This window comes from Epinephelus lanceolatus, chromosome 16, assembly GCF_041903045.1.
Source record: "Epinephelus lanceolatus isolate andai-2023 chromosome 16, ASM4190304v1, whole genome shotgun sequence".
Taxonomy (NCBI): Eukaryota; Metazoa; Chordata; class Actinopteri; order Perciformes; family Serranidae; genus Epinephelus; species Epinephelus lanceolatus.
In genome coordinates, this window is record NC_135749.1 from 22,644,952 (window position 1) to 22,670,433 (window position 25,482).

At 40.0% G+C, this 25,482-nt stretch overlaps 2 protein-coding genes across 3 annotated transcripts; both read right to left on the reverse strand.

Annotated features, from left to right (window-relative positions):
• Nucleotides 1-33: 33 nt before the first annotated feature.
• Nucleotides 34-16,967, reverse strand: hcn3 (hyperpolarization activated cyclic nucleotide-gated potassium channel 3). The gene is made up of 7 exons (XM_033636210.2): nucleotides 16,014-16,967; nucleotides 6,730-7,159; nucleotides 6,462-6,623; nucleotides 4,784-5,002; nucleotides 4,086-4,232; nucleotides 2,199-2,439; nucleotides 34-1,469 (listed from the first exon to the last, which is right to left on the reverse strand). Exons 1-7 carry the CDS (start codon nucleotides 16,469-16,471, stop codon nucleotides 1,267-1,269), a joined length of 1,860 nt encoding a protein of 619 aa, XP_033492101.1. The 5' UTR covers nucleotides 16,472-16,967; the 3' UTR covers nucleotides 34-1,266.
• A 4,107-nt stretch (nucleotides 16,968-21,074) lies between these two features.
• Nucleotides 21,075-24,457, reverse strand: LOC144467323 (uncharacterized). 2 transcript variants are annotated; one of them, XM_078175703.1, is made up of 5 exons: nucleotides 24,276-24,457; nucleotides 23,822-24,129; nucleotides 22,772-22,826; nucleotides 22,532-22,643; nucleotides 21,075-22,448 (listed from the first exon to the last, which is right to left on the reverse strand). In XM_078175703.1, the coding sequence occupies exons 2-5, from the start codon at nucleotides 24,110-24,112 to the stop codon at nucleotides 22,412-22,414; spliced, it is 495 nt and encodes a 164-aa protein (XP_078031829.1). In that variant the 5' UTR covers nucleotides 24,113-24,129; nucleotides 24,276-24,457; the 3' UTR covers nucleotides 21,075-22,411. The 2 variants fall into 2 exon arrangements, with proteins under 2 accessions (XP_078031829.1, XP_078031828.1); XM_078175702.1 differs by having other exon boundaries at nucleotides 23,822-24,132.
• Between the last annotated feature and the right edge of the window lie 1,025 nt (nucleotides 24,458-25,482).

Here is a 25,482-nt window from a genome sequence, read left to right on the forward strand (position 1 = left end):
TTGGCAGTTATGAATAACATCTCCGAAACAAAGTCATAGTCAAAATACATTTTTTATATTCATGTTTAAAGGGTAGAAATATTCGTATTTACATGACATCATCAGTATGAGGATCAGTCTTTAGAAAGTCTAAATAAAGAGGATAGGCTGAGCATCAGGGTTAATATTAATCAAATTGAAGTGATATTAAATTACATACATGCATATGTATGTACATTTACATTACTGTAAAATGGATGCATCACATTTACCTGAAAAAAAACAACACTATCAATCAACACAGTAATAACAGCTCACATACATGAGATGTTTGTTTTGTCTGTCAGTTATATGTTAAAATGAGTCAGTTTCTTTGGAAACATGAAATTCTTCAGAATTATTTGCTAATTAACGACATAATCTGCTTAAAAAAAATTTGAATAAGCCAGAATTATGCTTGCAAAATACTTGCCCACAGAAAATGAAAACAGATTTAAGTGCAAATTAAAGGGAGAGTGAGTAACTTAAATCTATGTGTGGGGAAAAATCAAAGTCTGTAATACTGAATACTGAACTGTTGAGATGCAAAGACTTTTCAGATTATCTCTTCAGATATAAATTTAAACAGTGATGTATAACTGTGTACAAACATACTCTGTAGAGTTATTACATCACTGCAGCTTATCCTCAGTGAACACTGGTATTAAAACGTGACTTGATGCAACCTACAGCCCTGAAGGGTCATTAGAGTCAGAGCTACGTACAGCTGTATGACGCTCAGCCGGTGATCCTGTGTGCTTCTGATATCCCATATGAGTGATGCGATGGATAATGAAACTGCAATCTCAGGAAGCAAGCATGTAACTAAAAATGATTCTTAAAGAGGTATTTACATTTGGAGAAGCTAATGTTGCCATTGGTAAAAAGCACATGCACCACCAAAAATGTCAGCTGCTAAAGAAACAAGAAAATAGTGATTCATTGATTCAAACATTGAAACAATTAATCTAACATGAAATGTGTACAAATATCTAACACCAAAGTGATCACATAGCTTATTGAGATCCAAAATTAAATCAACTGAAGGTGCGTATTTTCAATCAAGTGCAGCAATAACGTGTTAATAAATAAAACGGAGGGTCTCCATCAGGTTGTCCATCACTGAGCACTATAATAAACAGTAGTTGGTAACATTTCCATTGAAGGTTTCTTTGTTAAGTTCTGTCGCAGTGTTTGTTACAAATATCCTCCGCATTTCTGACAGGAGTCTGTTGTTTATTGAGGAAGTCAGTCAGCTGGGGGAGGCTGATAACTGGGTCTGCGAGCAACCCGGCCCAGTCTGTCCACAGCCACACTCTCAAATGCCCTCCTCATCAGAGGATGCTCCTCCAGGACCTCATTGAAACTGTCCACACTCAGGGAGTAAAGGCGACAGTAGGTGTCAGCCCTCACAGTGGCTGTGCGTCGTCCTTGGGTTAGCAGGCAGATCTCTGGAACAAGGAAGCGAGAGTCAGTTCAACCTTTTAAGCCGTAGTTTGTGTATATGCATTGGAAAATACACTGTTTTCAAGAGTTAAAGGGGTAATTGATCCTACAATCGAAAACACATATTTTTCCTCTTACCTGTAGTGCTATTTATCAGCCTAGATTGTTTTGATGTGAGTTGTTGAGAGTAGGAGATATCAGCTGTAGTGATGTCTCCCTTCTCTTAAATATAACAGAACTAGATGGCACTCGGCTTGTGGTGCTCAAGTGCCAAAAAAAAAACATTTGAAAAACAGCAATGTCTCTTTACAGAAATCATGACCATATTACTCAAGATAATACACAGAACTTGTTATGGGCAGCTTCGTGTAGGAACTATTTTCTTTCTACCAAACTACACCCACCAACCATACCACCACACAAAAGGTAGCATGCATCTATTGCTGCGCTGTCATGAGCATGAGCCTCTCATCCATGAGTAGATGCACACTTCAGTCTGCGCAGTGATAGTTGTAGAAAGGTTTTTTATTCGCACCGTTAGCTGCTAGACACAGGCTCAGCCACCACCATGTTGAGAGCCATGTGTAGACAACCTCTGAATTACAGATGCGCTCTGAATGTCGTCCAGAGCCCTTTTAACTACAGGAGAGCAGCAACAAAGAGGAAACACAACCACAGAGCTTCATATAGATCTGATGGGAAAATGTTTTGAAGGTTGAACTCAAATAATTTACCTCCAAAATATGCTCCATCATTGAGCGTAATCTCCTTACTGCCACGCGGGATGACAGTTACGGTACCGTGCTGGATGAAGTACATTTTCCGACCCAGCGTCCCTTCTCGTATAATCAAGTCTGAAGGTTGGAAAACTTCAAAGCGCAGCTTGGTCAGGATCACTGTCACAAAATGAGGGTCGGTGTTGGCAAACAGTGGCATGTTGGCTACGAGGCCCCGGCAGTTATAGCTGACAATTTCCTGCACAATGGGGAGAAAGGGAAAAGAGAAGACATGACAAAATTGTTTGAAAGCTGAAATGCTTAGTCAATCAATTAGTCAAACAGGAAACTGTTATGATAATTTATTAGTTGTATTATTTAAAAAATGTAAAACATAATCTTGTTCTAACTCTCATTTTGTGAGGATCTGCAACTTCCCTTTGTCTACTGTAATTTAAATATATTTGGGACTTGGTTGGCTGTTAAGACAAAACAAGGCTGGTGCTGTGACTCCTGATTGTTTGATTTGCTGATTTTTTCCATCAGTCTTAAAGTCAATGAAACTTTTAAAAATAGTGAAAAATATGGCATTCAAAACTTCATACTGCCCAACACTATGTTTTGAAACAAGTCCCCAAAATTTTGGGCACGGTTTGACCATTTTAGACCAAACATTAATCAGTTAATCCAGGAATAATTGAAAATGAACATATTAATAAATAGTGAAAATGACTAATATTAACCCAGTACCAAGCAGTGCTCCAATTTCACTTGTCAAACTATACCTGCATTTGATCCTTTTTGTATCCAGATCTAGAAAAAAAGATACTCTTTGTTCGGTTTTGCTTGCAGCCAATCACCGCAAGCATTCTTCAGTTGATTGGCCGACTGCCGTTACCATCTAGTTATTAAATGAATATTTTAATAATATAAATGCTTTCAAAATGTATTTGTGTAAAAATTGTTTGGATGGGGAGTAGTGGTAGTGGCATTTAACAAAACTAAAAGCGTCTATTCACATGATGGGTTTCGAATAAAGTAGAAAAAAAGTATCTCTAGGTTTTCTATTGATATCATTTACTTATTTTTTAAAGGAGTTAGGGGGATATACTGGTAGGAATTTAATATGATAAGTGTGTTTTCTTTAGTGTATAATCACCTGAAAATAAGACTTGTGTTTTTGTTACTTTAGGGGCCATTTATATCTACACAGGAGGTGGGTCCTTGTCCACAGAGCTCACCATGTTGTACTGCCATGTTTCTACAGTAGCCCAGTAGGGATAAACCGAAAACTGTCTCCTGATAGGGCCATTTTAATTTTTGTGTTGCCCACCATAGTTCACGGCCCCCTGAGCAGTGTTGGTAAAACATGGATTTATCAACACGAAACTGCTTTATTCGATATGTTAACTGGTTTAAATTGTTTTATGGGGGAGAAAGAGACCTTTGCAGATATTTCAGCTCCTGGTAAAAACCTCCTGCATGTCTGGATCTTAAGGTATCAGAGAAAAAAGGTGAGCACACATTAGCTAGTTCTGGGCTAGTTTCCCATCTGCAATGTGCCAAACAGGGTAAGGGAAACACTGATTTTTAATGTTAAACTGGTTTATTCAGAGTTTTTACCAGTTTTAATCACCTGTTTGTTGTCCATTTGTTCTAGAGAGAAAGAGACCTCTGCGAATAATTCGGCCCACATTAAAAACCTCCTGAACAATGAACACTGAGGGAATTCTAACTGGGTAAAAGTTGATTTGGAGCTGAAACAATAAGTCACTTCACTGAAAAATAATCAGCAACTTTTTTGATAATTGATAACTTATCTTTTGGACATGTGTCAATAAAAGAAAGGAATTGAGACAAGGCCAGAAACAGGAAGTCAAATGGAAGGTTTAATAACTAACACACCTCCTTCAGTGGATCACTGAGCTCGCCGAGGATGCTGTCCTCATCAAACATCTTGCCTTGGAATCGCTGCTCGTAATAATCATGAATCCTCTGTCTCACGTCTGCCGGCAGTTTGTGGAACGACATGTACTGCTCCACTTGCTTATACTGAAAACATTTGTACAAAGCACATGGAGATTTGACCTTCATGAGAACACAAGTGAAATTCCACACAGCTGATGTCAGATGTCACATTTAGTCACATTTCCTACCATGTGTTTGCTGAATTATTTCTGAGTACAACAATTATGCATTTACTCTATTTGTTTTGCAGTTTTTTCCCCCCCATTTAAAGTGGATTACAAACTCATTTGTAATGGGCATTAGCGAACGGTGATCCAAAACAAAGGTGCCGCCATTTGTCTATCATGCGAGCTGCTTTATCTTGCGAAAATCCCCAGAAAGGGTCACAGTAAGGCCACAAAATCCATTAGATAATACACATATTCTCTAGGCATTTGGCACAATTTCCACGAATAAAGTACGAGTAGTAAGCAAGCCTGTGATATAAAACATGGCTGTGATATTAAACCTCGCAGCCAGAGTCACATTAGCATCCACGTGAAGCTCCTGGGACATATTGCGCACAAAGTAACTGAAGCTGTAGGTCAAAATGTTTTAGTCTGTTAATCTTTTCCAGTCAGTGCAGAGGTGGTTACCTTCTCTTGATACTGGCGATGTGATGCATCCAATGACTGGACCAGGTTAGTTGCGTGACCAAGGAACATAGCGTAGCACGTGGCCCCCACGACCATACTGATCATGGTGAGCCAAACGTCAGTCATGCCCTCTGGAGGGTGGGCACCGTAACCTATACACAGCATGTGACTCATGGCCATGAACAGAGCGTAGGAGTACTGAAGGTGCCATGTGGAATTCTGGGAAGGAATAAAAAACAAGGCAAGAGGTTACTGTGGTGTTGTAATAAAAAAATATACTTTATGACCATAATTAAATTGGCTGAGAGGCCAAACGAATGCAGCATAAGTGAAGTTTTTGGTAACATTATTTTACAGATCGTAATAATTTCCTAAAAGTTTCCTTGAATAATATCATTTCTAATGAATTATAAGGACAATAAACACAGTTGGTGCACTTGAAATTAAAGAAATAGTTTGGGGAAATACACTTATTCACTTGCTTGCTGCAGTTTAGGAATCGGAAGATATGATTTTATTGGAGATTACGATAAAAAACACTCACAATATGTTGATTTTGGGGGAATTTCCATTATCAGGATAATCATGAATATTTTGCAGCATCCAAAGAGACTGCTAGGTAACTAAGGAGGCTCTGCACATCTCTATGCATCAACCTCAAAAACGGCAACAGATCTTAATCAAGTACTGGCATAATTCATATCAAAAGATATGATGCCATTTCAAATAGTTAAAGTGCTGGCTTTGAATGATTTTTTTTTTCCCCACAAAAAAATATGTTCACAAAAAAAAAATATCCCATGTAGGATTTTCCTAAAAAACAAAGTATACACTCATGCAGAAGTAACATAACCCCTCTCAATCATCACTTACAACCCACGAGAAGAGTGCCGTGGTGTATTTTTATGCAGAGACTCTGCCCTCTGCCTGTATTTTCTTATTTTCTGTGTTCAGGATGTTTAAGGGCGTGTACCCTCACAGCGCTCAGCTGAGGTGGGGGCTTTATAAAAAGGTAGCAACCAGGGCCAGTAAGCAGCAGGCATTCAAGAGAAACTGCCCTGAAAAATGCATATGTAACAAAGCAAAACGCCAAACAAGATTGAATCCGAGGTCGGGTTTTCCTGTCACTTTCACTAGTGAGAGTGTTTACAAATGGTAACCGACCATCCTGCATGGTATACCTTCAACAAAACATAAGGTTAAGTGATTCCACTGTATTTTAGTGCCACTTTAAGAGTTTTAAGCATATTTTGATGATTATCAGGATTATTTGTGAATTGCAATTAGTTTGGCGTGGATAATCATGATGTGAAATTTTCATATAGTCCAATGCCTACCAGAGTTACATGAGAAAGATGGGGGAGTGGTATCAATCTTATCAGTTAACTCTTGGCAAGAAAGCAAAAAGGTGCATTTCCCACAATCATTAACTCAATTTTTTGATCTTTTGGTCAGTGCACAGCAGGTCAGCTGAACAAGCTGTGACCGTAACAGGCAATACAATTCAGCATACAATATATCAAGAATGAGATTTTAGATTATGATGAAATAATGAATAAGTATTCACTTCAGTGTAAATGAAATTTTCCCCATAATTAGAACATAGATATTTTCCAAGTTTTCCATGTTTATACATATCATAAGTCATGTGTGTGAGTATGTTTATTAATGTCCTCACCACCATGTTATTTTTGGATACCCAGCAGTCTGGGGGGAACTCTTGCAGCATAGGCACCATGAAGGTCAGGCAGCCATCCCAGTGGCACAACAGCAGCATCATACCGATCAAGTTGACTATACGCACCACAGCACTGGCCAGGTCATAAGTCATGTGGAAAATCTGAGAGAGAAAGTGGTATAGAGGAAAGAGACATTAAACTGGACAAAAGTTGAATAGCTGATGTTTGTATGTCTGCAGGGAGTTATGCCTCTACTCCTTCCTTTACCTCCTCCCACTGGTGAATGTAGCGGATGAGGCGAGACAGTCTGAGAAGACGCAACAGACTGAGGATCTTGGTGAAGCGCACAATGCGGAGGGCGCGGGCAGTGCGGTACACGTCAGATGACTCGTGCCGGGACTCCAGGTCGACGATGAGGAAGATGTAGTCGACGGGGATGGAAGAGACAAAGTCCACCATGAACCAGGTGCGCAGGTAGTGCATGCGGATCTCTTTGGGGTCCAGGATGATGTGGCTATCCTCTCCCGGGATGCCCGTGCGGAAATTGAAAACCAGGTCCATGAGGAAGAGAGTGTCAGAGAGGACGTTGAAGGTGATCCAGGGCATGGTGTTCTGGTCTTCAAAGAAGGTGATGCCCCACGGCAAAATGACCAGATTGCTCATCATCAACAGGAGCATCACAATGTCCCAGTAAAACCTGGACAGAACACGAGTGGTGGAAGGTTGAAGACATCCAGATATAAAGCAGTGAGCATTTTATGTACAACTAAACCCCAAACCATTTTCCACTACTGCTATACAGATAGATCCAGTGTCCATTGTGCACAGGATTTAACAGCAAAGACGAGTCTGCAGTGCTCACAGATCAGTTCTTTGTCAGAATACACAAACTGAATACTCCGAATAAGAGTGCACATTAAAAATGAATGTTTTGCTCCTTATTATTACAATACTAAGGGTTCTGTTAACCACTGACCTCACAAGTAGAGGTTTTTGCTTCTTATTTAAGCACTTAATGCTGTCCAAGTCACGCTCAGTGTAGTTACAATGGAATTCTGCTCAAGACAAGGAGTGACAGCCGAAGTTGGATCCAGTATAAATGAGCTGGACAGTGTGTATTTTATTTTATATATTTGCAGTAATATAACTGGGTGTTGTTGGTGACATTTGTGGATAAAAACCAAACATTTTCTACAACTGCAGCTTCACATTAAAAGTATTTAAAGGGGACTTCTTATGATTTTCCATATTTTGTGTCTCATATAGTTTTACAATGAAGGATGATCAAATTAAATGTGACCAAAGATTCAAATACTGAAGAAAATCTATGTAGCAGTAATACCTGTAAACAAAAACCTCCGGCTTTAGACCGTTCTGAATACTCTTGCACTTTAGCTACAGTATGACATCATAGTGTGCTGGATTTTTTATATGGTCTTGCGCTCCTGGCTCACTACTGCATGTGTTTACATTACAAACACTGCGAAGAGAAGCTACATGCTAACATCAGGGCAACATGTAATCCTGGTTGTTGTAAAATTTGCCCCTATTTCAGATCCTATTCCTGTTGGAACATGTCCACTTGTGTTTAGAAGCTTTTATTGGTGACTGCTATACTCTATGATAATCATTTCCCTGGCTGCAATGACAGTGCAGAGACACTAAAGCCCTTTAGGAAATGTGCAAATTTGTAGGAAAGCCCAATCAGTGTGGCAGTATAAAATCAAAATCGGGGAGTGCAGCAAAATGCCACCTGCCTACTTTTGTTTATACAGAATGTGCCTTTTTCGGGGCAATTGGGGGCGTAAGCAAGTAACAAAACATGTAGCTCAGTGCTTGACCTAAACCGTGACGTGGGAGGGAAGCCGCGGCTGGTCAGTCCTTCGGCGATTCTCTCATAAGTCGGCCCATCCTTCACCATCCCCATCATCTGACGGTTAATGGCCTCTTCGTTTGCGAAGGCAAGGAGGGCGCACAATTCCATGTCTCCCCAGTTGCTCATCTTTACAGTGTCTTTCAGGTTTGCGTTTCCCTCTTGCTACTAGCTGCTCATTCCTGCTATCAGCTTTTTCCTGATTAAAATAAGCACACTATGTCCCCTTTAACTAAACAATAAATGGTCATTTTTGGCATTGATCAGTTTTAAATATTGTAGGGAGTAATGGAGCTATAGCAAGCTGTTAGATGAAAAGCTGCATGCAACAGGCTGCACACCTTCAACCATAGCGAGATAACCAACTCCTTTGACTATGCCCTGCTGTCCACAGACACATGTCGTGTGCAGCGTGAAATCAAATAACGATTGCTCACAGAATGATGGAAAAAGGCCAAATGATTGCCTGACTTCTTATTTAAAACGACAACAGTTCGCTTTGCTGCCCCAGAGCTCTGTGAGCTGAAAACCACATTTGCTGTTACCACTAGTAAGTACAGGTGCTGCTAAATTGTTAATAAATAATAATATTCAAAGAAAAGAAACAAATTGAATATTCCTATTTCTAGTCTGTCTGTTGCAGGCTAACATGAAAGTTCTGCTGAATTAAATTATGAGATTCATAACCAAAGAAACAATAAATAAAATGTAGGAATGATGGTAATGACAATATTTACGTGTGATCGATAATGTACAAGCTTCACAAACTGGCTCATACATTTAAGTGTTCTTGGTATATACATGTGTGTGTACGGATATGAGTAAATCCTGGTAATGGAGCTGGTTGTCAAGTTAATCGCCCGATTTGAACTTCTTTGAGTTCAGAGTTCAGGAAGCAGCTCAGGGAGCTTCGCCAAGGTTAAAGGCCTTATCCCTGCTGGCAGCATAGGGCTTATAGACGAAATCTGTTCACATAACAGATAAATGAATTGTTATGGGGTCTGTTGGTGTCACCCAGGCAGCGTTTGTTTTGCTGCGGGTGCGTCAGTGTGTCTCTACTGTTTATCATACGGTAACTTGATAGAGACACACCGGTGACATACAGCGAGGTCGCATTACATGCATTCCAGATGTGAAAAACAGAGCAGTGCTCTCACTGATATTTCCCTTGACACTGAAAGTTACAGAGTTTCAACACAAAGGAATACTTTTTGGAAATATGATTAGATAAATGAGTAGATTGATCCTACTCGCATGTCTGTCCTTTAAGTAAAGAACTGGTGAAAAGAGATATTTGGCTTATCTAGTTGCCTCGCCAGTGGCCCCGTTAAATCACAGCGTTTCTGTTTGTGTATGAATTATACAACAAGATATAAAAGCGAGAAAGAATGAAAACAAATGGGCCCAAACTGCCAAAGTATTCTTTTAAAGGAATACTCCACCCACAAAATAATCATTTGTATATCAATTTCTCACCCCGTGTTACATTGTATTTATGAGGAAAACTGTTTTTTTCACATGCTTCCATGAAAGAGGAATCGAAAAACGTAGAAAATTCTTGATGAATTAAAGGAGAGGGTTACCATATTCAACAACAGCTAAACTATATCAAAACATCCATTTACAATTTCTCACACAACTCCTGTGGTTTAATGCAGGTCTTATGTCTCCAGTTGTATGCTCAGTACTTCCCAAACACATGTGTTTTTGCTAAGACTTTACTATTTGAAACATTTCCACTTTAAAAGCCTCATGTAAAGACAGTTAACGCACCTGGGCAAACGTGTTTGAACTCTGCTTGTGCATTCCACTGAGCACAAATGCACATGCTTGCCCAGGTGCACTACTCGCATTTGGATTTGTTTTGAATGCAGGGTTCCTGTGAATCCTTAAGGAGTCTGAAAAGGCATTGAAATGTCTTAAAATATCTTAAATTTATTTTTCAAAAGTCTAAAAAATGCAAAGACATGGGAATGTTAAATGATAAAATCTTACAATAATTGGTATCTTTTTTCTAATAATTGACTGAATGCCTCTCACATTAATGTTACACAGATCAGGATAGTGGAACAAACAACACTCACATTTTGCTGCTAGCTGGGATGCTCAGAGCAGAAGATGCTCTGTCTGCTAGCTGCCACTTTACCTTGGACAAAATGGTGAAGTGCAAATGCACGAAAAATGGCTATTTAACCAAGATTTCGCAACGTGGTAATACATATGAGACTTTGTATATTTAATGCAAAAAGTTTTTCAAACTCGGCACGATGGATTTAAGACAGTGAAATCTCACATGCAAAGTGAGAAATAAGAAATTGCCATGAAAACTGGCCAAAGAACGCCAGGTATTTCCCAGTTTTATGTGACAATTTTTTTCTTCTTGTGGCATTGAAAAAGTCTTGAAGAGTCTTAAATCTAACTTGCCTTAAGCTGTAGGAACCCTGTAGTGGCAAGGTTTAAGCTAAATACATGTGTTTGGTTATATGAGACTTGGATCATACTGCACGAGTTTGTAAACAGATGCTTTAATGTTCTGTTCTTAAATGTGGACCCCTTTTACACCAATTCATTAAGAATTTTCTACATTTTGGGATTTTCCATTCAACTGTGAGGCATGCAAAAACAACAAAGTTTTCATTATGAAATTAATGTAAACTGGGGTGAGTAACTGATATACAAATGATCATTTTATGGGTGAAGTATTCCTTTAAGTTACGGACTTTGAAAAAGCCATCAAGGTCAAGTGATATCATCCAGTCAGAAAGTCAGTGTGCCATCCAGGGAATGACCCATTTCAGAGTGACCCTTGCTCTCATAACGAGCTCTTGTCACAGGAGGAACCCCCTCTCATTAAAAATGCATGGTATTTACCTCTTCAGGCTCAATATGAAGACAATGTGGAAAAGCTAAACGTTACTACGACTGCGCATGACTGACAGCCTGCTGCTTTCAGGACGTTGAAGCCGAGACGTCTGCACTGTCTGCTTCATGCCATACAAGTCCCATTTTCCTATAAGTCTCTAGTGTCTCGTTATACAACACAGGTACATGGTTTGGGTTTCCTTACAGATTGTTTCCATCAAGTGTCAATCACATCGTGTGGCTCTCTGTCTCACTCTCAGTCTCTCTTTTCATTACACAGGCACAGTAACAGAATATGTACCAGTATATTTTTGATTACCGTCAACCTCCAGTGAATGCAATATGAACCCTGTGAGAAAACGACCATCTTCTTAAGCCACTGAGGGCAGAGGTACAGGAAGCGATAGATTAGTTCCTCATTCTCATTCACGTTGATCCCGTCATCAATCTCTTGCATCCATGTCATCTGCGTCTACATGCTGTTTTACATAACTACTTATTATCTCCTCTCATGTTGCAACAGATTAGTGGTTGCTTCCTGCTAATAACTCCACCAAAGAGTCTAGACAGCATTATGTCTGTTTACATGAAGTGTGTGTATGTGTGTGTGTGTACCAAGAAGCAGTTAATTCTGCTGTACAAAAACCTTTAGACGTGTTGGCTAGTAATAACAGCGTGGGTGGAATATGAATGGGACTGTGATTATATAGCATTTTATGTTTAATCTGAATACAGGATTGAATCTGCTTATAAAATTGATTTAGTTTTAGCTCAACTATCTGCCATTTTTCTGTCATTATTACCCTTGAAAGCCATGCTAGTGGTGTGGCTGGATGACAGTGATGGTCCAGACTGAAATATGTTAACAACTATAACATGGATTGCCATAAAAATTTCAATGAATATTCATGCTCCTCAGAAGATGAACCCTAATGACTCTGGTGATCCTGTGACTCGGGCTGAACAGGGGGTGCTGGCTTGAAAATGTTTTCTCAAAAGCCCCCAAATCTACAGTATTACCTAAAGAAATCTAATATCATTGCATAAATGTTTCTCTGTTGGCCTAATATTTAATTCAGATTGTTGAAGACCAAGTTTAACAAGAGGAAGTGCTGTTATTCTGAATATCATCACGACTGTAATTCGGTTGTAGATACAAGGCCGCAGTAGCGCTCAACAGAAATTTAACAGTACCACGTCATTTTCAAGTTATGCTTCAGTGAAATGCTTTAGTTGTCTCCACAATAACCCCCTGCACAGACCCCCTGCGTGATATCCCACTGTATTTGTTAATAATTTATTGATGTATCTACATTGATTGATCAGCTCCCAGTCTGTCTGTAAGCGATAGATTCCCCTCACTTGCTACAGTGAGATTGGAAATAAAATCAATTAATCAATAGTAATACAAACACTGCTGATTTCTTCCCATGGGGCTGACATGAAGGTATTTTGGTTCAGTATATTTTTGCTGTCAGTCAGCCTGGTGAAGGCAGTTTGCCTCTGTCCTCCCCAGGAGCTGAGAGGACAGACGGCTGCTTCCATGGACAGAGACACTGAATGCAGGTCGGAGTCAGCATGGAATTTAAAACTACTATCATCACATTAACATAATTGAACTCATATGTTATCTCTGGGAATATGGTCATCTTTGTGGTGTTAAATTTGGTATAATCTAAGGTAACGTCAGATAACGACCAACTGTTAATGTAATTACACCTACTGTTAATATAATTAACAGTTTGGAACACCTGCGGAAAGCGGAGTGTTACGTATGGTTAAAAGTCCCAGTGATGTTATATTCTGTATCAGCACTCATGAAGTGTCCAATCATATTAATTGTTGGAACTAACTGTTATATAATTGCAATTAGAGCAGCCCAGATTATTATGGCATGGATTCAATTGTAACAGATTTATCAGATATAGATTCATTCTGTGACCTGAAAAAAAAAAAAAAAAAACAGTTTTGGTCTTTATAGCTAATCTCAACAAACATGGGTGGGCTGCTTTGAGCGACAGGCTGTCTGTGGATAGTATCCTTGGTGTGATGATTCTGTTTTGGTTTTGGTTTTTGGGTGGATTTTGTGTGTTCTCCCTTTCCCCCTTCCTTTTCTGGCTCTTCCCACTGCAGCTGACGAAGTACACCTGTTTCCACTCAGCTCATCAACCTGCCTACATATACGTGGTCTTCACTCCACTACTCTGCCAGATAATTCCATCTGAGTGGGTAATATCAAGCGTTCTCTTTCCCAATATTCCTTCAGTAGTGATTTCTTAATTGAGTTTTTTGTGCCTCGTGACTTTTTGTGCTTACTTGTATTTTTGCCCTGTTTTCCATGTGCTTAGCCCTTGTGTCACCTCCTGAGAGCCATCTCTCTTCACTGGTGGACAACCTCCTAGCCAGTCGTCACCCTGCTTCCACTGCCTGTAGCTTTGTTTCTCCCTTCGTCAATAAACTTCTGTTTCCATACACCTGCGTCCGTCTCTGCTTTGGGGTTCAGCCAAAAACCTAAACTTAACACTCGGTTTCTAAGTCAGATCCACCCCTTGCTCCTCCACAGCTCCACCCTCTTCTACAAATATGGTCACTTCTTGCTCCAAAAAACCCAAATGACGACGGCTAGAATGCCAAACACAAGGCTACAAAACCTGGCCCCCAGGAAGTGCGCCGGACTTTAAAGCCATTTGACATAGTGGCCATCGTGTAAATGAAACTTCCAAGTCCATCACACGACATGTACCATATAATGTGACTGCAACACCCTGTGTTGGATTCTAGTAAGGGACCTTTGTTACATGTAATTTTCCCTTCTCATTCTCCTCATTTCCTATCACTTGTCTATCATCCACCTCGGAATAAAAGCCAAAATGCCTTTCTCTCTCTCTGTCTGTCTCCCACTATCTATCTATCTATCTATCTATCTATCTATCTATCTATCAACCAACAAATCTGCTTATTCACCAGCTTTGAAATTGGATCGAAAATACTGCAAGAAACCTTCTATCCAACTTTAACCACTAAACAGAAAAGCTGAACACCCAAAATGTGCTCTCCCAACTCATCCATTTTAAAGGGAAAGTTGGAGCATACGGTTTAAGGAGAGCAGGCCTTCGGTAATCCCCCCCCTCAGCTGTCTGTGTATTATTGCATAATAGAGCAAGATTGGAATTATAGGGATTCTTCTGGGCAATAATCCCTCTGCACGGGGTTATCCTCTCTGTCTGGCGTAGGGCCTGAAGTTTAAAAATTGTTTAAATTTGATGGCAGCTATTATTAGTCACCACACAGACAGATTGTTTGGAGCATCGCTGCTAAGATGTTGCTCAGGCCCAAAAGCTGAATGATCTCATTAATCCTCCAAAACTGAGGCCAAACCAGAGCAAAAAAATTTTTTTCAAATGGAATATATTGGATCACTTAAACTGACAGGATCAATGAATGGAGTTCTCCCTCCTGTTGAACAGAGAGAGAGAGAGAGAGAGAGAGAGAGAGAGAGAGAGGGAGTCACCGGTGGTATTATTAATCCAGATGATCTTGTCCTATATACTGTATTACTAATCAAATCCCTTCATCGCCTTACCATGTGCGAGGGACCATGACATCAGCTGCTGTACTGAAGTCTGCCCTTGGAAAAACTGGATCTGAGCACTGCCACAGGCTGTTTGATTGGATGAAAACTGGATGCTTTCAAGGGAAGCTAACAGAATATCAATCACGACTTGAAGACTATTGTGTTAGAAGGTTACTGACTTGTGTTTTCACCCATGCATGTCCTTCCACTATTGTGTAGAATGTAGACGAACTTCCTCATGAACAGCACTAAATTTAAAGGTCCAGTGTGTAGGATCTGGGGGATATAATGCCAGAAATACAATATAATAAGTATATTTTGTTTGGTGTATAATCACCTGAAAATAACAATCGTTATTTTTGCTATCTTAGAATGAGCCATTTATATTTACGTAGGGAGCGGGTCCTCGTTCATGGACTCTGTCTTGTTGCATCACCATGTTTTGACAGTAGCGTAATTTGCAGGTGATGGGCAAGCAGCCTGTCTGCAACAGACAAACCACACACCGGCTCTAGATTGAGCCATTTGTGCTTTTGCATCAGCCATCGCACTGAGCAGCGTCAGAGAAACACTTTTTAACATGAAACTGCTTGAGTCTGTGTTTGTAATGGTTTCCATCACCAGGTCCATTTGTTTTAGAGAGGAAGAGACCTCTGCAGGTAATTTGGCTCACGGTAAAAACCACCTGAACGTCTGGATTTTAAGTTATCAGAGAAAAAAGGTAAGCACAAAGGAACTTGGGAAGGTGAGCCATCCGTCTCGGACATGCAGAACAGTGTCAGCAAAACACTGATTTGTAACGTGAAACTGCTTTATTTAGTGTTTTCATTGGTTTAAATCAATGGATCTGTATGTTTTGAAGAGGAGGAGACCTCTGCGAGTAATTCGGCTCCCAGTAAAAACCTCCCTAACTCCTGCATCAGAAACAAGGTGGACTGTCTGAGAAAACAGTGCGCACATATTTGCAGGTGCTAGGCTTGCCATCCGTCTGTGATGCGCCAAACAGAAACACTTATTTGTAACATGTTATTGGTTTTAATCACCTGGTCCTTTTGTCCTGGAGAGGAGAAACCTCCTGAACAATGAACACTGAGGAAATTCTAACTGGGACTTCACACTTTGCACATAAGAGAAGTTTCAGCAGGTTGCAATCTGCTGTCCTCACCATTAGATGTAACTAAATCCTACACAGAGGACCATTAAGAGGACATTAGGAAACCATGAAGATGACCTCATCATTACCTGAAGTCACTGTATGGGTGGATGATCCACACTCCAAAGCTCTTGACCCTGGCCTGCTCAGCAGCAACACCTTTATGACTGCCAAACATGCGCAGGGAGAACTTGTTGACCCCGGGCTGCAGCATGGACACAAACTGCTTCTGGAAGTAGGTGGACTGGTCAGATGGGGGGTTATCACTGTCTCCCTCGCCCTCCTCGTTGATGTCCAGCAGACCATCTGGATCTGCTGTGTAGTCATCATTGTGAGTCTGAACCAAGGAGAGGAGCGTCCTGGTCACATCGGCCTTCTTCTCTACCTTCGGTGAGGGGGTGCCAGGCGGGGTCGTCCTCTGGGAGCCGCTTCTCCATCTTGAGAAGCGAAGACTGCTCCAGCTGCGGTACCTGGACATCTCGGGTTTGTGAGACGGGCTCTCGCCAGCGCCTCTCTGGTCGTCTATGCTCCTAGAGAGGCTGGTCATTTTCACACCATGCGCTTTAAACTGAACCAGAAGAGAAAGGGATCTGTTGTCCCTGCGATTTGGCTTGTACGGGCCTGGTGGAAAGTTTACTTAAAGTTCACTGTAGCTGCCATTTCCATTGGATGCATTATTTCAGTGTTCACCTCCTTTAAAAAACACTATCCAGGATGCAAAAATTAAAAAACATGAAGCTGCAGGGGTTTAAAATTATGAAACAGTGACACCACAGCAACTACAATACAGCCCTAAGTACACTGTTAGCTGTCTACAGATTAACACATAGGCTACACATTGCAAGTCTATATCACAGAAACCATAGCTTTCTCCACACAATATAAATCCATAAAAAGTTGCAGTTGGATTTAAAAAAAGTACTTTCCTGAGATGAATGAATCCTCCTCCCTGTAAGAAACAAAAACGTGCGCCTCAGATGAATTATATCCGCCTTTGTTTGACCATGAGAGGTCGGACGCAAATTGACAGAGAGGGCTCAGTAGCCTTCAATAATCGGCTTGTTGGCATAACTGCGTCCAGTCACCTCTCTCCTCCTCCTCCTCCTCCTCCGCCCTGCGGTGGACGTGCCCTCCCTCCTGAGAGAAGAGCCCGGGCTGGTGATGCAGCTGCAGCCAGGACAGGACAGGACAGGACAGGACAGGGAGCCTTCAGGTCAGCCGCGAACAAAATGAATTACTCATTAACGCTCAACCCCGTTTCAGAGGGTAAACCGCCGCGCTTCCGTACCTGCTGCAAGTTTACACTGACACACTGTAAAAAACTACAGGGCTTCACTTTATGTGTTTTTTTTAGTTCATGGAGTGGGATTATGCGCTTAATTAAGAAAAACATCGTACATTAACATTTACATTTTTGCAGACTAATTTCAACAGCTTAAACTTTCTAATATGAATTTGCTAAACCACCTTAGTTTCAAAAATCCCATTAAAGCATAGATAGGTTGTAAAGAAAATAATTACAAAAAAATTGTTGAGATGTTTTATCAAAACTTTTATTTTAATGTGTTCATAACTGCATATATGCATAAAAAATACTTCTTCCATAAATGCGCCCATGAATACATTCCTTAAAGGAAAGGTTCAAAATGTTAGGATTATGTTTATTTGCTTACTTGCCGAGAGTTAAAGGTCCAGTGTGTAGGATTCAGTGGCATCTAGTGGTGAAGTTGCAGAACTGAAACTTTTCCCATTTGCCAAGTGTGTAGGAGAACGACAGTGGCCAGTGCGAAAAGTGGTCTTTGTCCTTTCTAGGCTACTGTAAAAATTACTGACTCTGTGGAAGAGGACCCACTCAATATGCAAATTTTGTGTTTCCTAGTAAAGCAAAGGCATGAAAAGCCCTACCTTATTCTACCTTTGATCGACTCATCCTGACATTTTTTAACATATCCTCATACAGCGGCTCGTACAATATCCTATGAATTAGTGTCCCATAAATGATGTAACATAATTGACGTAAAGTTATGTAGGTTAGATTTAAATATGTAAAGTTACTGTGGTTAGATTTAGGAAAAGAAGTATGGTTAGGACGTACCTTTAAATGTTTCATAGTTCACTCAAAGTTCACACAGTTTTGAACACCAGTCTCCTGGAGAAAGTCCTGTGTTTTGTGACCCATCTATCACCTGCCTCCTGATGGAACTGCTTCTTTCTTTACTCCCCTCAGTGCATTGGTCACGGGATCACAGCCCTCCCAAATATGTGGGTTATACACGAAGCACTGGCTCATGAATATGGAGGATATTTACGAATTTTGGTGGATTACTTTTTGTAGGAAAATGTACAAACAATGCATGAGAGCAGCATTCTTACCCTAACCCTGACCAGTTTCACTCTTCTTACCTAAACCTAACCAATTCAAGCAATGAAGGCAACAATCAGAGGGAGAGAAGGGCATCATACCTTCGAAATATAAATTTGCGCTCTGTATGTAGATATAAACATCTCATTGTGAGGTAATGAAAACACAGTGATTGTTAGTTTCAGGTGATGGTAAACAAATGGAAACATAGTTATGAATAATATATAACATTTCCTACCAAAAGATGCCCCTAAATCCTACTCACTGGGCCTTTAAATGAGAAGACCGATGCCACTCATATCTGAGCGTTGTATCAATCGTCTCATCTAACCCTCGGCAAGAAAGCAAATTAGCATAATTCCCCAAATGTCAATCTATTCATTTAAACAGGGAAAATGCACATGTTATTGGGTATTTTTAGATCAGTGTTTGGCCCATATTCTGATGTGGACATACTACACAGTAAATCTAATGAGAAAATGATGTGCTCATGTTGTATAAAAATCCAAATACTGGCATTTTCCATCCATCAGTCATCCTAGTGTGCCTGCAGTGCATATTCTGTTTTGTTTACACCCGCATTGTAGTTGATATTCCGATAGCTTTTCCTAATGTTTTTAAGAGCTCAACCTATAAAAATGCTTAGTCCATTTTAAATATTAACTCTTTGATGAACTTAATCCGAAACACTACACTAAAAGCTCCAGGAGTGACCCAGTAATTGTGACTGTGGCTTCTCAAGTGTGCCTGTTAGAGTGTCGAAGTCACAGGTGTAAATGTGAACATGACACCTGCCACTTCAGAGAGAGCACGGACCAACAATGGTGAAATGTGACCTAGTACTAGGGGTCTGTTGAGACTGGCTGAAAAACAGGAAGATAGCAGGAGAGAGGACCGAGCATGTTTACAAGCTTGTGCGAAGGATAGAGTATCGGAGTGCACAGGTGTAATTAAACATAATTTAAAGGTGCTGGTTTCAGTCTTTATGCTAAGCTAACTGGCTGCTGGTTGTAGCTTTGTATTTACAGCACAGTAAATACAAAGCTACAACCAGCAGCCAGTTAGCTTATCTTAAAAAGTAGGAACAAACTGGAAACGTGTAATCTGTCTCTGTCCAAATGAAACACAATCCGGCTACTGGGGCCTCTAAAGCTCACCAATTGACACGTTACAAGAGAGGCATGGTGGGAAAATGTTGGAACAGGAATAAACAGTAGACTATGGTATTAAATATCCTTCACTGGTGTGTATTTGATCCTGTGTGAGAGATGCGAAAAGGTCCTGTGTGTAAGATTAGGGGGATTTAGTGGTGTCCAGCGGTGAGGATTGCAGATTGCAACCAGCTGAAACTTTTCCTTGTTAGATTTCCTTCAGTGTTCATTGTTCAGGAGGTTTTTACTAGGAGCCGATTTATCTTCTTCTCCAAAAAAAACCAGACCAGGTAGCCTAATAAAAAACGGTAAAAACATGAAATAAAGCTGTTTTTCTCTGACGCTTTTTGGCATGTTATAGACGGCTGCTTATCCACAGAGGTCTCCTCTCTAAAACAAATGGATGCGATTTAAAAACACAGACTAACGCAGCTACACGTTGTGTTTTTTTCGATGCTGCTCGTGGCAGAGAGGCAAATGCAATAAGGTGAATGACCCTATCTAGAGCCAGTCTTTGGTTTGTCTATTCTGGGCTACTACAGAAACATAGCCGTGAACATGGCAATCTTTGTAAATTAAGAACTGCTCCCTATGTAGATTTCAACAGCTCATTTTAAGGTAACGAAAACACAACACTTCTTATTTTCAGGCGATTAGACACTGAAGAAAACACAGTTATTATATTATTTCTGCCAACATATCCCCCTAAATCCTACACACCTTTTAAAGTAGTAATTTCCCCATCAGATGTAACATGAATCTTTAATCATTTACCTAAATTCCAACAGTTTCTTAAGGCACATTTGTAGATCTTTAACACATGGTAATATATGATGATGATGAGGAGAAAGACAAAAAGATAAATAACTCTGTTTCAAGGGTTTTTCCTTCAGTATCTGGTAACACTTTACTCTCAGGCACTGAGAAACTGATCCTGTGACAGAAGATTGGCCTGAGTAAAGAAGCCCCGTCACTGATTTCAAGACTTTTTCACAAGATGTTTGAAGCCAGTTGTGCTGTCTCAACTTTTTCCACCTAGGATCCTCAAAGATTTGTCGTCATAATTGTTCTTTCATAGTTTCTGAGAATTCTTGTGCTTCCTAAGCAAAATAAATAATTGAAAAACCCAATAGATTGTTTGAAAGTGGTGATATCATTAAGGATATAATGTGCAGAATTTTCCTAAAAAACAATGTATACACACATGCAAAAGTAATCCCTCTCAATTATCACTTATGACCCACTAGAAGTGTGTGGCAGTGTATGTTTCTGCAGAGACTCTGTCCTTTATATCCTTATTTGCTTCATATTTTTGGTGTTCGAGATGTTTATAGGTGTGTACCCCCACAGCGCTCAGGTGAGGTCAGGGCTTTATAAAAAGGTAGCGACCAGGTGCTAGACTGCAAGCAGGTATCCAAGAGTAACAGCACTGACAGGATGCAAATATAGCGAGTGAATCTGGGGTAACCAACAGTAACCAACAATCCTGCATAGTGTACCTTTAAACCTTAACCTAAAACCCATCTTTTTTTTTAGCTTGGCTTTAAGTTAAATGTTTATGACTATTAGTTTATTGTATTTAATTGTTGGCTCTTGTAAAGCTGACAGCTTGGAGAAACTTGTTTTTTACAAGGATGTGACAGTATAAACATTTATTGACAGAAAAGACAAGTCTGTGCATTGTGTGTGTGAAAACCGTGAAATACCACAAATGACGAACCAGTGACATGAATACAGTATTTGCATTGCAAAATGAGGGCGTGAGATTATTTGCACATTGTGCAGAACGAAAACAGATAAAGCAGGGCACATACTGCTAAAGCCTCAGCCATGTAATCACATTGTCCCAAGTTTTTTACTAGCAGGGGACTCTTGTTGCTTGTTAACCATTCCCTACTCTTTCCCTTTATTTTGTGTCTGTACTTCATCTAGTTAAGGCAAAAATGCCCTCCATAATGTATTTTAAAAGCCCCAGTAGATGGGGAAGCAGGTGCCACACATTTCAACAACAATAAATGATCTAACAGAAAAAATAGCTCATGTCAAAATCACCAACTCACAAATATTTCAGTAAAAAAAAAACAGTTGTATTATCAGTTATGATTGACATTTTAGCTCAAAACACATTATTAACATTTCATATATCAGTAATAGGAATGACACAAATAATATTAAAAAATAATATAAAAAGTGTCAGGGGGTCCCCAGGACTTCAGTTGCAAAATGTCACTCAAATTGACATGTACTGCAGGAAGAGACACAAAAAGGCCACAGAGAGACACAAAATAACTACAAAAATTAGCCCCATTCTTTCTCCGAAGTCGTCAATATCTGGCACTTGGGTAGTGATTTGCAGTGTCAGAAACCAATGAAAAAAGGTGTCATTTAACGTCGGCATGACACGCAGCTGGTTGCTGGTATAGTTTAACGCCGCCCAGCAGTGTCAGGGAGACAAGAACGAAAGTTAAGGCAGCCAAAGTCTGAGTGTAGTGGGCGGGAGGGGTAGATGGGTCCAACAAACATTGACTTTCACCTGAGAGAGCGGGTGTTTTTGTTTCCTAAACCCAACCATGTGTGTTTGATGTTTGATGTAAAGGAAAACAATGTAAATTTGCAGTGTTGAATGTGTGAGAATGTGTTGAACCAAAAAGAGACAGAAAAAAGAAGACATAAAATGACTACAAAGCAATACAAAATGACCAAAAACCAAACGCTAAATGAATACAAAAAGACACAATACAACCACAGGGGAAAACAAAATGACCAAAGGGAAACACAAAAAGATGCATAATGACTACAAAGAAACACAAAATGTCTTTAACTTGGTCGCACATGTATGTATGTATGTGTTGGGGCCCTTTCCATATCTGTGCCCAGGGGCCAAATGTCTCCTAATCCACCTATGAATCTGACACTTCATACAAACGTTATTACTTATTGCATTGTGACTTAATTTCTCATTCCTCGAGTTCCTTCAGCTGACGGTAACAGTTTTGTTGCCACATAGTTTCCTAAAAGGCAAAATCATTTGATTAGTATTCCACTCTTTATGCTCCACCTTTAAAAGAATGTGTGAGTGATGTGTGTGACTTACATAGCCAGCGTGTTCTTCTTCACATAATCACATATCTCCCTATACCCCACCAGCTGTTCTTTCAGATTACTAATCTCTAGGTTCCAGGCGCCAGACTCTGATTTTAGGTTTTCTTAGTGACAAAACAAACAGAGAGAGAGTAAAGGAACAATTCAGACCCGAACAGTATTTCTTATATTTCACCACATGGTGGCAGCAGCAGCTGAGCATACATTGTCTGTAAGGTAACACGTGTTATACCTTCAATCTGCATGCTTTCCTTCTCCAGGTCCTCCAGCTCATCATTTTTGATTTTCTACAACATAGCGAGAGAAATGTCAGGAAAAATGACCAGGAGGTTATGTTATGCAAACACTGAATATCCACTAGTGAGTCCTAATACCCGAAAATTACTTGAAGACCAGTGGGCAGCGAAAGAATGAATGCTCAGATAGTAAAAGTATCAATGCAACGGTGTAAAAGTACTCCAAAACAACAAGTAAAAGTCCTGCATTCAAACTCCTACTGAGGTTAAAGTATAATCAGCTTAGTTTACTTAAAAGTATAAATAGTAGAAGAACTTGCTCTGCAGAAGGATGGCCCATGTGACTGATACATTACACTGTTACATTTGTGATAGCTTCATCAGTACATTTACTTTGAGAGCTGCCTGAGGCGGAGCTATTAATTTGACTTCTGTTATTTGAATAAAGTCATCTAAGACATTGAGAGGAAAATGATACTGCTTACAGTTCACATCTGAAACCTGTCCTGGAGCCAGAGTGAGACAACTGTAGCTGTCAGATAAACGTAGTGCAGTAACGAATTGACAGTGTAACAGTATACACCTTTATTGCTGCATGTATGAACTTTGTTTTACTGGTAATGCTGAAGTTTTTGAAGATATTTGTGGCTGAGTGACGTACTGACTGTCTTATAGTTAAAATCCTGAAATAAAGGTTTAAAAAAGTAAAATATTTATCCCTCAAGTGTAGTGCAGTAGAAGTATGAAATGGCATAAATAAGAATTAGTGGTGTTAAGCACAACTATCTCAAAATTGTACTTTTAATATGTGTAAATGTACTAACTTTCCACCACTGCCCAATGCTTTGTAAACGTAATGTGTTCACAAAGCACAAAGTGTGAGAGTGTGAAGATTTCTTTTCCTAGATTCCACCTCCTTCACACAGAACAGGTGAAGAGTGACACACTCTGGTCATGTCACATAGCTGAGATGTTTTTCTGTACAAGGAACAGAAGGTCCTGAATCAAACAAATATATGTGTATAGAAAAAAGAGAAACTTTTTACCTTTTCTGCTTGACAATCGTCAATTTGTCCTTTCTTGCCTTCTATCACTGGAGCAAGTTTGGCCATTGAATCATCCAGATCCTTCATTTCTTTGTTCCCCTGATTCAGCAGCTTTTCTACTGAGTCTTTAAAAGTGTTTAAATTTGAGAGTTGAGTATTCAGTTTGTCTAACTCCACTGGCAAGTCATTTCTCTCCAGCAAGACCAACACTTGACGCTGGCCCATGATTATTATTGTAAGTCCCAAGGACACCAAGGTGCATAAAATGCCCACAGTCCACTGAAACCGCATTGATGCTGTCTGGGTTGCTGCTGTGAGAGAGATTAAAGACAGAGAGACGGAGAGATCAACATATATGCAAAAACTCACACAGTGTGCAGTCAAAGCTCATATCATAAACAGACATTGGTCAGACTTTAAACTTCCTGCTGTCCGAGTTATATTTCAACCTTACCTTCCTCACTGTATGTAGTTGAATTTAGTTCCTGCTTTGGTCTGTTCACGAATTTGCCAGACAAATTGTGTCCACCTCTTCAACAACCAACCAACAAGATAGAAAATGACACTTGATTTGCAGCCGTGTCAGTTCATGCTCTTCACCGTTTTGCCTCCACCCTCTTTCCCAACAGGCTGGTTGACTGATTGAGTTTCACACTGCAAACAGGTTGAGTAACTTCCTTAACATTCAGCAGTGTGGCAGACATGCGGGGCAGCATTCACCTATTCAACGTCTACATCTTCCATGAGGGAACCCTCCAGGGGGGTCAAAGGGAATAAAGACTTATTTTTTTTAATTAACAGCCAAACTGACCATTTTAGAACATTTTGAAGCAAAAATTGTAGATCAGGAGTTCTCATACTTTTAAGGGGCCAGCATATGATTGACAGCCTCAGAGGAAAAGTGCACACAATGTGACTTTTTAAAAATGTCCAGTGTGTAGGATTCAGGGCAGGGGTTGACAACATTTGGCACCTAGCTCAACTAATGGCATACTAGCAATAAGTATGCAAGAACGTTTTTTTTTTTGTTTTGTTTTTTTTTAAATGTTAAAGTGCAGTGTTTTCCATACATTCATCTATTTGTGGCAGCCAGTCATGATAACAACATCTACTGCTGTATTGATTGTCTATTTTTGGCGATGGAGCGTTCATTAGGAGCTGTTGGAATATATCAAGCATAACGTTCAATTAGTCGTTGTATACGTGTAGGCTTATTCTAGGCACAGATGGAGCAGCAGAACGCCAGGCACAGTGAAAGTTATCCATTTGTTGTGCTAGGGAGCTGCAGCTGCTCCCCTAACCCTTCGATTCGATCTGATCTGATCTGATCTGATCAGCTCTGATTGGATTGACTGATCAATTATCCATCCCGTGACTCGAAACTCCACAAACTGCCGGTGAAGAGAAACTGAACTCATGAAGAGTTTCACACTGCATAACAGACCCGCAAAAACCTCTGAATTTGGAGGGGACACAGAATGATACAAAAGACACACACACACACACACACACACACACACACACACACAGAAAGTTTCCAACTTTTGCATTGGTAGTCATCCTAAGATACTGTGTATTGACTGTAAGGGAGGAGCATTTTGAGGAGCAAAGGATTGAATATATATTGATATGACACACCAGAACAAAGAAAATTTTAAAAT